At 53.7% G+C, this 12,627-nt stretch overlaps 1 protein-coding gene across 5 annotated transcripts in view; it reads left to right on the top strand.

Moving 5' to 3' along the window:
• LOC119845521 (CYFIP-related Rac1 interactor A-like) overlaps positions 1–8,983 on the top strand; it is a 38,441-nt gene extending 29,458 nt beyond the window's left edge. For all 5 annotated transcript variants that reach the window (XM_038377908.2, XM_038377909.2, XM_038377907.2 and 2 more), the window contains 9 exons: positions 638–759; positions 852–957; positions 1,829–1,965; positions 2,451–2,528; positions 3,109–3,225; positions 3,691–3,770; positions 4,157–4,283; positions 5,502–5,572; positions 8,189–8,983. In XM_038377908.2, coding sequence (XP_038233836.1) covers positions 638–759; positions 852–957; positions 1,829–1,965; positions 2,451–2,528; positions 3,109–3,225; positions 3,691–3,770; positions 4,157–4,283; positions 5,502–5,572; positions 8,189–8,252 — 902 coding nt within the window. In that variant the 3' untranslated portion in view covers positions 8,253–8,983. The remainder of the gene's footprint in view (positions 1–637; positions 760–851; positions 958–1,828; positions 1,966–2,450; positions 2,529–3,108; positions 3,226–3,690; positions 3,771–4,156; positions 4,284–5,501; positions 5,573–8,188) is intronic.
• The last annotated feature ends 3,644 nt before the right edge of the window (positions 8,984–12,627 follow it).

Here is a 12,627-nt window from a genome sequence, read left to right on the forward strand (position 1 = left end):
CTCCCGTGCAAAGTGAGGCAGGAAGGGATCTGACGGGCCCATTCAGGAGCAGTAAGATTGGAAGTTGAGCCCGGAGTCCGGCCCAGTCAAGAAAGAAAGGGCCCCATTCCCCTCCTCACACCAGTATGATGTTACTGTAGGTCCATTGACTCCTGATTTGCTTTGGGATCAGAACCAAGCCCATGGAGGGGAGTCGTATTCCAAGGCATCTCATTCCAATTGGGTTGTTCTCTCAGCAGGAGACGTTTCTTCCCTTTGGTTTGCTTTGTGTTGTTTCCTTTGCACATGTTTCTTTTCCGTTGGGAGCCTGCGTGTGTGATTAGATCACTGGGGAGAGGAGAGCCAGGTCTCCAGAAGGTTCAGATCTGACGAGCGGATAGAGGAGGCCTAGCACTAGCCGGGGCCTGGCCCTACTGGTGGGAGGTTTTCTAATTCCCTTTATCGCATCTCTCGCCGGCACTTTCTCCACAGCCGGAGGCAGAAGAATTGCGCCGTCTGCCCTCGTGCCCCAGACAAGCCAGTGCGTTTCCCCGGGTCTAACACTGCTCAGGGACTGGCCGCCAAAGATCCCTCCCTCTCGCTGTCCGACGCACACGCTGAAATGTTGCTTTTTGGGGGGGGGGGTGATCCAATGCAGATGCTCAGCCCACAGAAGCCGAGACAGCTGTGTGGAACCAGGTCAATGCCGTGCTAGAGGAGGCACAGATCATCCTGGCTGAACTGCAATCCTACACGGGGGCTGGGCTGGAGATTCGAGAGGTAAAGCTCTTCAGCTCCTCCAGCCCTTGGCCTGGGGACACGGGCAGGGATTCAGGCACTAATGATGAGCTTGCCATCTCGGTTCCTTGCAGGCAATCCAAAATCCCAATGACCTCCCGCTACAGGAGAAGGCCTGGAACGCAGTGTGTCCTCTAGTGGCAAAGCTGAAACGCTTCTATGAGTTCTCTCTTCGACTGGGTGAGGCCAAGCTCCATTAATAACGCAATCTCAATTCCCGTCCCCCGAACACCTGCACAAAACTGCTACCCTCAGCCCACATCCAGCGCCCTGCCCTGCAGGTCACTCCAAATGCTATAACTGGGCCGCACCCACCTGTCCTTCATTCAGAACAACCGGCGCATTGCCTCAGCAAGGACTGCAGCATTTGGCCTTGGGCTTCAGAGGGGAGGATGGTCTAGTAGTTAAGGCTCAGGAGTGGGGCTCCGCCCTGAGTTCAAGTCCTGATTCTGCCCCTGACTTGCGTGTCTAAGGCAAGTCACTGTGACACTGTGCCTCAGTTTCCCCATCTGTAAAATGGGGCTTGCAAAACAGCTCTTGCTCACTGGGGAGGGGAGATGGAGAGGCTAGATTCATCAATATTTGAAAAGCAGATTGGCTGAAAGGGGCTGAAGTGGACACAACAGATCAGATTATCTGCTCTGTTCCAGTGACATCAAGTGATTGAGTGGCTGAAATAGGCCAGCTCCCTTCCTTTGCTGAGCCATCCGGGGGCTGCTCACCTTTGGAATGAGATCAAGGGGATTCACTCAGGAAATAACCCCGCTGTTAAGCGAGAATGAAGAGATTTGCTTCCAACAGCTTGCGGAGAGGGGAAACACCGCTGGTGTGTGTCCCTGGGTCAGGAGAGGTAGACAAGCCCCTGAGTGCAGGAGATGGGGAGGTTACATCCCAGAACCTGCAGTTAAGTCTGCTGCCAGCTAAGTCTGAACTGCTCCATGCTGGGGGAGGCGGGGGGGAGAGGTTAAGCCTGGAGCGCTGGCAATTGCTTTGTGTTCATAGGGTGACATGCCGCCCTGCAATGCATCTTTTTCTCTCCTCCCGGTCCCAGAGAATGCTTTGCGCAGCTTGCTGGAAGCTCTGACTAGCCCGCCCTATGCGCCGACTCAGCATCTTGAGAGAGAACAAGCCCTAGCAAAGCAGTTTGCAGAAATCCTACATTTCACCCTCAGCTTCGACGAGTTCAAGGTAGGGAAGCTTTGCATGTCCCGGTGGAGACAGAACACCGGAGCTCGGAAACTCGGCTTTCCCAGTGATGGTCTGTTGGTTTAGAGAACCAGTGCTGCATGACGCAGTAACAGCCCAACACAAGCCATGCTCTTCAGGGAGTCAATATTCCCTCGCATGTTCCTCCTTGTAATGCTAAGTTGTGACTTGGTGAATTAGCTCTGCTTTACTAGACATGCAAACATAAACCAAACGAATCGCTCGTTAGACAAACGGGCAGTGGAACTAGCCTACATTAGGTCCTCTGGACCATTCCCACCAATCGCCACTGGGGTATCATCCCTTATGCTAGATTTTGAGAGTTTTATCCACTCCTCTTTCAACCATCTCTCGGAAACTGGCCCCCTGTCTAACAGATCCAGATGTAAGGCCCATTCTGCCCTATGGGAGCATTACCAAGAGCAGTTGACCAGACCTCCAATCTTCTCTGTCCATGTTTGCTGCAGATGACCAACCCTGCCATCCAGAACGATTTTAGCTACTACAGAAGAACCCTCAGCCGAAATCGCATTAACAATTTACAGGTAAGAGGTCGGTCCCCCTCCCAAAGGGTTTGAGTTCCACTGTCAGAGCAGTGTGGGGATGAAGCCTAGCATGGAACGAGCATGGATATGGAGGTCTTTTTATCCTTGCTGCCCAGGTTAACACTGGGTAAAAAGGTTTGGGGGTGAACTCTACATAAACTGCTAGAAAAGTAAGATGAGAGATTCTTGCAGGGGCATTGCTTGTCACTCGATGCTCTACCAGATGGTTGGGAGAACTAAACATCTCGAGGACCAAGCAGTGGAGGACACAGGCAGTGGGTGGGCCTCTCATAAAGAGATGCGCAGAACGAACTGGAGGCCAGCTGAGTTAGGTCCCCTCGCCACTCTGCAGTACCAGCAAGGCCTGGGGTGAACAAACCTGAAGCCGGTTTGGGTTGAGCCCCCAAATTCAGCAATCCCAGACCTGAAGTGGGAGATGTGAGCTGGCGAGGTTATAGTCTGGGTCTGTTCAGCGCATTCCAATAGGGCAGATTAGGATGGGCTCAGACATTTTCAGCATTTGCCCAGCCCTGTTGGGATTAACGTGACCAAGCCGTCTTTCACATCTCATGTCCTGCAGTTGGATGCTGAGAGCGACGTTAACAATGAAATGGCCAACAGGATGTCTCTCTTCTACGCAGAGGCCACGCCTATGCTTAAAACTCTAAGCAACGCCACAACCAAGTTTGTTTCAGAGGTGAGTGAGCCCCAAAGACAGAAAGAGAAACCAAAAACCAAGAGAAGAGGGGGGGCTGGAGGAGAGAAATATAGACAATAGCCTAGATGTACCTGTTGGGTAAACCAGTGAGACACCATTGAAGTCAATCAAGCTGTACCCAGCAGTAAATTTGGCCCAACGATTCACCATGAGAGAAAACAGGATGCGAGCTGTGGAAGGGTTCCTTCACTAATTCAGCACGTTTCCAACATCCCTGGTCATGGACGTCCATTGTCATAAGAAACAGGTGTATAAGCCACAGGCATGGAGAGTTGTCCATAGCAGCATAGGCAGGGGAGTTTATGGAGGGAGACCAACTGAACAGGGGTTAGGGAAATAGCAATACGATGAAGTGATTCAGTCCCTAACTGATGCCTCCCCTCCAGCGAGGGGCACATGGGATCAGCAGGCAAATCTAGTGTCTCTCTCGTCCTCTCCTTTCAGAACAAGACCCTCCCCATTGAGGACACAACTGACTGTCTAAGCACCATGGCCTGTGTCTGTAGGGTGATGCTGGAGACCCCGTGAGTATTTCACCCTGGCCCGTGTGCCTAGGCGCGGAACCCGGGCTGGCAGATGGCTTCTAAAATCACAGGCCAGCAGGAAGCCAAGGGAGGGAATACCATCAACGTACACTGGGAAGGCCGGGACTAAGCAGTCACCCTATCAGGAGTGAATCCATGCATCTCCTGAGCGCTGAGAGATTCTTGCAGGTCCCCAAGCCCAGCTTGTAAACACATATAGGCACCCATATAGAAGGGGCATGTACAAGTAGAAGCTCTCCCACCTGTGACTCCCCCTGGGACACTCCTTCTCATCTCCCTTCACTTGCCAGCAGCAATAAGGACACTAAGTCAAACACTGCTAGACTTCCCTCTGCTTGTCACTTTGACCCCGCTCTTGATTTCAGGGAATACAGGAGCCGGTTTACCAACACCGAGACTCTTCTCTTCTGCATGCGAGTGATGGTTGGAGTCATTATCCTCTACGATCACGTTCACCCCGTAGGGGCTTTTGCAAAGACCTCCAAAATTGACGTGAGTGACACCTTGGTCTCAATAGATGGTGCAGTGCCCAGCAAAGGGGCACTAGAAAAAAAAATCATGAGGCAGTGAAGCCAGAGATGGGGAGTGCTATGGGGCCTACAGGCATAGGTTTGGTGGTTAGCAGGAGCTGTCCTGCTAGCCACCCCTTGGATAAGGGCAGAGTCAGAGAGAAGACACTTCACCTCCACCCAGGTTCTATTGGTTCTTCTGGGCTGGATGAGCCCATCACAAGTAGCCGAGCAAGAATCGCTCCTGCTCTCCTATCTCTGAGCAATGAGGTCTTGGTCAGCGTGAGATACGCAAGGGGTAACATCCGGCAGAGTCACGCTTGGCACAGGACTTACCGGCCAGCCTGAGTGGCGGTTCACTTTTGGCTTTCCTGGTTGCCTGAAGACCATGAGTCATACCACAGCTAGATTCCCATCTGCAGTAATGTGCACGAGACACACTGCAGGACAGGGGACTCCACGCATCACACGTGAGCAGCTGGCAGCCAGCTGAGAGTCACAGCGGTCAGCCTAGAACGCAGTGCGGGTGCGGGACAATTCCCACTCCAAGATTTTATGAATAAGGTAGGAAGGAAGTAGTGGAGATAAAGAGACAGATGGAGGAAGAAACTAAGGCTGTCTCAAGACTAAACATTTCCCACCACTGGATGCAGATCCACTGGGGAAAGCACCGGTGAGAAACCTAGAGGTGGTCAGTGGCTGGTGTTTTAACTCTTCTCAGAGGAGGTCTTAGAATTGTGGTTAATACACCTGGGGCCTTGTCTACACTGGAGTTCCCAACCAGTAGCAGCAGCAGTGGGACATTTTAACAAACAAAGGGTATGTCTACTCAGCAAATGAAGGTGTGATTTCAGTGCTTTAATCTGCCCGGCAGGGGATCCTGGGTACGCATTCAGGTTGCTGGCCCACCATGTCTTCCCTGCTGTTCTTAACCATGCTAGCTAGACTGAGGCAAAGGTGCTTGTACCTACCTACACGACAATCACCCCTTCGTCTGCTGGGTGGAGACAAAGCCAAAAACGAGAGGGACAGGGAAGCCAAGACACAGCTGGGAAGTGTGAGAAGGACGGGCTAAGAGAGAACACTCCGTCCTTCCTCAGGAGGTGTGGGTAAGGGGGCTGCCGTTCCCTGCTCCCACCTGCCATGTTCTCTTTTCATTTGAGCGCTGACCCGCCTGGCTCTCTCTCTTTAATCCTGGTAGATGAAAGGATGCATCAAAGTCTTGAAAGATCAGCCTTCAACCAGCACAGAGGGGCTCCTGAACGCACTGAGGTATGTATAGCTCTGTCCTCCCGGATCATCAGCTGCCTTCGCACTGAGAAGGAGAGTGGGGCCAAAACAGGAGATGCGGTCACATAAGATGCCTTTCCTTTCCTTCTTCACTGCCGAAAAAAGCCTCAGGATTCTTCTTCCCCCCACAGAGCCAGCTCAGATCACAATCAAGGGCAGGGACTACCTGGTCAGGTTTGGTGCTAGTTCCCAGTGGAAACACATCCACAATGCAGAAACAGCATCGCTAATTAGAGTGGTAATGCTGAGAAGGTGGAAATTCCACCCGTGCTGACAGGGATTTCAGCAGCTGTATCAGAGAGAGACAAGACTTTCTCAGCCAGCTGGGGAATGTCAATGAGAGTCGTATGTCTTTGGTTACATCTACACAGCAAATGAAAGTGGGATTGTAGTACAGGTTGGCATACCTAGCAAACGCAGCTGGTGCAGGGAACGATGGTCATGAAGACATGGTGACATGGGCTTGCTGACCCCAGTACAAGCCTGCTGGGGACTCTGGGTACATCCTGAGGTTGCTGGCCAGGGTCTGTGCTGCTGTGTTTTCACTGCTATTGTTGCCCACACGAGCTACGTTAAAACTAGTGGGGACATGCGACCCATGCTACAACCACAATTTCATTTGCTGAGTAGGTGTACTCTAAATCCCCTTGTCAGCTCTGATAAATGGTGCGTGTGTGGATTCGATCTAGCAGAGAAAGGTCTAACATGAACCAATGGCTGGAAGTTGACACTAGACATATTCAGACTGGAAATAAGGCATACATTTTTCACAATGAGGGTAATTAACCATTGGAACAATTTACCCAGGATTGTGAAGGATTCCCCAACACTGACAATTTTAAAATCAAGATTGGATATTTTTCTAAAAGATCCGCTCTAGGAATTATTTTGGAGGAGTTCTCTGGCCTGCGCTAGACCACACACACACACACACACACACACACGTACGTTTGTTCTCTTCTTTGTGAATTAGCATAAAGTCCACTCTCTGTGACTGTTTTGGTAAGAGAGGCTCGTCTGCCCCATCTCCTCCCTTGCTGAGCAAGAAAGGCTGCTGAGAACTCTCTTCTCGAAAACACTTGCACGGAATAGAGCTCAAAGCCTCCAGGAGCCAAGCCGAGATCAGACAGTGCATTCAGCAGACAGACCAGCAATAACTAGAATGGCTTCGGTTCTCCCTTGATTTAATCTTTCCCCGGGCATTTCAAGGTGCCAGGCTCACAGACCTGGGAGCTCAAATTCATTCCACTACAAGACTAGTCCAGTAGCAGATGCCCCACTTCCCGCCCCTCCCCACCCCCGAACTCCCAGAAGGGTGGGAGCAACTCAGACTTTATGGCTTGTTCAGTCCTTGACTCTGCTGAAGAAAGTGCCAACAGAGAGGCTGATTTTCATCAGCTGTGCTGGGTGTTTTCCTATCATGGAGACACCTGCCCACTGAGAACTCTCCAACTCATTTCAGACAGGTCACCAAACCGCTGTCCGGTGGTAGCCCCTATAGATTGCTACTGAGCTAGGCTGGGTGTGAGTCAGTGACCTACAGATTCAAGGCGCCTTGTCTCTACAGACAGCCAGTTGGTTTTGTGACTGAGGCCCTGGAATGGGCCACAGGAGATCCAGGTTCACACTCCCACCTCTACTGCTGACAACCTGTGCGACCCCAGACTAGTCACTTTATGCCTTAGTTTCCCCATCTGTAAAATGAGGGTAATAATACGGCCCTTTCTCTCACCTGTCTTGTCTATTTAGACTGAGCTCTATGAGGCAAAAGACCATCTCTTACTATGCGTATGTGCAGCACCTAACACAGTCTCAGCTAAGGCCCCCAGGCACGGCAGTAATACCCATAGTAATCATGCTTTCAAGTCCCTGAATCAGCCAGTGCAAAGATTGGGTTTCTGGTGCACGCCCATTGCTCTCTGAGGCATTGATCAAAAATGCAAGGAACTAAAACTCTTGGTTCCAGGTCCACCAAGCTTCCTTTTGAGCGTCGGCTGTAGCACACCCATGGACTCGGAGACGTTCTCCGATAGATGTTTAGGTTAATCTCAGCTGTGCTTGGGATCTGCTCCCATTAGACATATCCTTTGGAGTGCTGGTCTCCAGCATATTTGAATCTGGTATCTGAAGCAGCTAGGCTGCTGGCGTTGTGTCGGGGAAAGGGTCAGGGTTCAGGTGTGCTTCAAGGCGCATTTCTTGTGGCTGGACTCTGTGTTATAAAGTACAATTCCCATCCCTTGGATTAGACCCCTTGTCACACACAGGTTCTCAGTCTAAATCCCACTTCACAAGATAAATGGCTCCTTCATAAGGGGCATTAGTCCTACCGTGCGTGGTAAATTCCCACTCCGTTGCTTGCCTTAGATTCCTGTCTGTGCCTTGCCGTTCCCTTCTTTGTCCTGAGCATTCACTGTTTAGAGGTTTCCTGGTGGGACAGGATTAAAATGTGGAGTCAGCGTAAACACCACAATGTGATCAAAATGGCTTGACCTGAACTCGTCACGACAGTTGGTTCTGGGAGACAGAGAGGAGGCTTAATGGCTTGAAAAACACCATGTGGACTCTTCAGTGGCATAAATCCCTCTCCTCCATTTGCAGGTACACCACCCGGCACCTCAACGACGACACCACGTCCAAGCAAATCCGGGCCCTGCTGCAGTGAGCGCCTCGAGAGGGGTGGGGTGGGGGGATCTGTCTGGCTGAGGCCTGATGGCTTAACTTAGAACTGTCAGCAGAAAATTTTAAATGTTGCCATGTTGCTATAAATAACCATGATCATATTCCTCATTTTGTAAAGAAAGGGAAAAAAGTTTTTAAAAAATAAAAATGCAGAAATACAAGAACTAAGCAGCCCAGAAATCCGCCCTCCCCAACGCCCCCAGCCTCCCTCCAAAGAAGATCGGTGTCCAACTCTGGCAGGCTGTGTGTCACCCACTCCGTGCGTCTCCGTTCCATTTCCCACCCCCAGCACCTCATCAGTGGTGATGTGACATGTCCAGTTCTTAGCCTGCCTGAGTTTGGGGTGGGGGCTAGGGGATGGAAGCCCGGGAGCAGGGGGGGCGTCCCATGGTTCCCACAGGGGTACAATGTAGGGTCACTTTATCTGGACTACGCCCCCCAAGTGCGAAGGGAGGGGTCCAGGGCAGGGCCGGCAGGAAGCCGCCACTCCTGACAGATGTAAATAATGTGCGCGAATTACTCCAAGGGTCCGGCTGTGACGATGATGATGATGATGAAGAAGAAGAAAAAGACATCATCTTGAAAACCTCCTGCACTGAGTCCATTGAAAATAGCTCAGTGGCACCTCTTAGATTTTTAATATAAAACAATTAAAATCCACTCACCTGTTATTTTGTACATTTTTGTGTGAAATAAAATAACATTTAATCTGTTTATTGCCAGACTGGCACCGTCTCTGTTGCTTGGCCTCACCAGGGCTTGCTCCACAGGGGGAAGGGGTCACGGGCAACCCCCCTGCAATTAGCTGTCCATTGCCCCCTGAGCACGCTGGGCCCAGAGAGGTCACCCCACAGTCATTGCTTCCCCTGCTAGCTGTAGGGAGAGGGCGACAACACAGCATTCCCTACATTATAGCGGTGCCAGCCCATGCTCTAAAAAGATCCACCAGTATTTCATCCCCTTTTGCTGCAAAATGTTGAGGGCTCCCAGCAGCCTCTTCCTCCTGGGCTTGACCCCCTCCCCCCCGCAGAGAGGCACCGTCTTCCTCACGCCAGAGCCCTTGATCTTCCTCCTAAGTGGGGCAGCCTAACCCCTTCCACCTGTGCCACTGCCTTCCTGTTGCAGCTGGGACCCCTCGAACATGGGGACTTGGGGGCCAAGGATCCAGCACTCTGGCTTTAGTCCACTCCTGATTCCAGCTGGCAAAGGCTACTACCGGAATAGCAACGCTGGGCCCTGCAGCAGCGTTGGCGACGGCCAGAGTCACTCCAGTGGCCTGCAGCGGGGGAAGCTGGGAGCGGTGCCCATTTGCAGCCAGGGGACACGAACTGGACCCGTGCCACTGATCCCATTGGCTCACTGAGGTTGCCCGGCTCATTTCAGCCGGTGTGTGCTCAGCGTCTCCTGCCCAGCAGGTGGCCCCACGACACTATCGGAAGCTGGCCGTTAATTGCATGTCGGCTTGTTTGCCCAAAAGCTCCTAGCCCAGAGCCCCAGGAGCCGAGCCCCAAGGCCAGATCCGATGCTTGGTCTCAGCAGCGCCAGAGAAATCCAAGCCCTGGGGGCACCTGATGAGAGGCAGCTGCCAGAGCTGAAGCCGTGAATTCTCTGCGCAAGTTTGTATTAAAGAAGCGGAAGAACAGGCCTGCCATTAGGATGGGGCTGTTCCCGTGACTCGGTACCCAGCCGGGGGGACCGGTGCAGGAGGGATAGCTCAGTGGTTTGAGCTTTGGCCTGCTAACCCCAGGGTTGTGAGTTCAATCCTTGAGGGGGCCATTTAGGGATCTGGGGCAAAAATTGGGGATTGGTCCCGCTTTGAGCAGGGGTTTGGATTGGACGACCTCCTAAGGCCCCTTCCGACCCCGAGTTTCTATGATTCTATGAGTGCCCTGGACACTGGTGACGAATAGGAGGGAATTTCCACCCCACAGACCCAGTCAGCAGCGGCACAGCGAGAATCGGTGAGCCCAGGGCAGGCTGAAGGCCATGCCAGGCCTAGCAGCTGACCCTGGGCACCGCGCTTCAGCCCAGCGCCCCTCAGAGACAGCAGCCAAAAGGCCCCCTGGGGACACCCCTCGCCTGGGCACATTGGTTGAAATGGAACCTGCCCCATCGTTTCTGGATGTACAGCAGGGCCCAGTGGGGGGAATCAGGGTTTGTCTAGACTTCAACCCCCAACCCATTTATCTTTCCGCACCCGACTCCCAGTCGTCATCGCACTGGGGGGGTGGATCGTCTGCCCCAGCCCACAGGACCGTGACCCTCCCACCTGCCCCCGCTGCTTTCAGCTCCTGCCTCTCTGCCGATGACTCCCACCTCCACCTCTTTGGTCTCTTCCTCAGCTGCCTTTCCGGTACCTCAGGCAGGACATCCCGCCACGATCCATCAGCTCCAACCCAACTAGCCCCTTCCCACCCCCTACTCTTCTCTAGCATAGGCCACAACTCGCTAGCCCTGTCACCCAGGTTCACACCAGCCTTGGGGCCACCCGCCCCCCAACAAGCTCCTCCATGCAGCGTCTCCTTTCCATTCCCGCCGCTAACCCCCCACCACAAGGCCTCCCTCCTCCTGCTGTTCTCTAGCCATGCCAGGGTCTCTGTCCTTCACCACCAGCCCAGCCACATCCCCCTGCCCTCCTCAAGTGCCCCAGCCCCAGTGACAACCCCCCCCCCACCCGCCCGTTTTGGAGCCTCTGCTGCTACCTGCATCTCAGCTCGCACTTCCTCCGGCTCCTCTTCCCAGGCCATCCGCTCTGCCCCTCTGGGCTCCATACCACCCCGCGCCGGCACAGCCTCCCCTTCCCGGGCCATCCGCTCTGCCCCTCTGGGCTCCATACCACCCCGCGCCGGCACAGCCTCCCCTTCCCGGGCCATCCGCTCTGCCCCTCTGGGCTCCATACCACCCCGCGCCGGCACAGCCTCCCCTTCCCGGGCCATCCGCTCTGCCCCTCTGGGCTCCATACCACCCCGCGCCGGCACAGCCTCCCCTTCCCGGGCCATCCGCTCTGCCCCTCTGGGCTCCATACCACCCCGCGCCGGCACAGCCTCCCCTTCCCGGGCCATCCGCTCTGCCCCTCTGGGCTCCATACCACCCCGCGCCAGCACAGCCTCCCCTTCGCGCACCCCCCCCACACACTTTCCCTAGCTGATCGCCCCCCGCACACACTGCTCAACGCCAGGCGGAAATGCACTGATAAAACTGTACACAGCAAGACAGGCCAGCTGAGTGCAACCCCAGAAACCCTCTCTGGAGCGTTTCCCCCCCTCACTCTGCCAGTGCCCCCTGCAGCGCACACTGGGGTATCTGCCCCACCTCCACTGCACACTCCTCGGGGCAGCGAACTGGCCTTATGCAGCGAAAGCGTCACCTAGCAAACTAAGCACTTTGCAAAACTGAAAAAATTGAAAAAAAGTAGGGGGGGGGGGAGGGAGCCATAAAACGAACATTACTTATCAAATCACCAGTCCTGTGTTTGGGACCCTTTGAAATGATTTGCCAAGGGCCCTGTCCTACAACACTGGCCCAAGCAGAGCTCCCATTGGCTGCAAGGGCATCAGCAATGCAGGATCGGGCCCAGACTTCACCCTTTGGTGGATTTGTTTGCCAGGTGGACCCAGTGCCTCACGCCAGCTGCTGCAAAGACAGCAAACGGCACTGGACTTCCAGGAAATAAGAAGCCATCTGTGGGTTATGTTAAATGCAAAGGAAAGTCCCAAATGGAAGGAAAAAATAAAAGCAAATAACCAACCTCATAGGCCTGGAGGGGGCAGATCTAGTGGTTAGAGCAAAGGTCTGGGGATCCTAGGTGTTAAGCCTTCGGACACCTTGGAGAAACTACAGCTACTCTGTGCCTAGGTTTTCTCCTTATTGCTTGGGACGTGTAAGTAGCTAAGGACCTCCTACACTTTCAGGGGTGACTAGAGCTTTGGGGCACTCAAGACAGGCCTGATATTCAGGGTGAGGGGGAGCTGCATTTTCTGGCAATCTGGGCCCTTTGACAGTGTCTCCTGCTGGGGAGCTCCAACATCACTTGTCTTTTGAAAATTCAGTTTCATGTTTGTAACATGCTCTGTGCTCCAGGGTGCTCTGACAGAGGCGGGAACCAAGTCTTGGGTGCACGGAAGCAAGTGCACGGAAGCACAGCTGAGCCCTGCCCAAACCCTGCCACCCCTGCTGCACAGACACACCTTGGGCGGCAGGTGCTGGCGGCTTTCCCAGGGACCCTGCCGCCAAATCTCCCTCGGTCACCCAGCGGCTCCGCTCCCAACCACTATTCTCGCGCCACAGGGCAAGAGTCCAAATTCCAGGAGGTTTTTCATTGTGAAAAAGGCCTTTCCCCCGGCCAGTTTTGCCGCTAA

This window comes from Dermochelys coriacea, chromosome 19 (genome assembly GCF_009764565.3).
Source record: "Dermochelys coriacea isolate rDerCor1 chromosome 19, rDerCor1.pri.v4, whole genome shotgun sequence".
Classification (NCBI taxonomy): Eukaryota; Metazoa; Chordata; order Testudines; family Dermochelyidae; genus Dermochelys; species Dermochelys coriacea.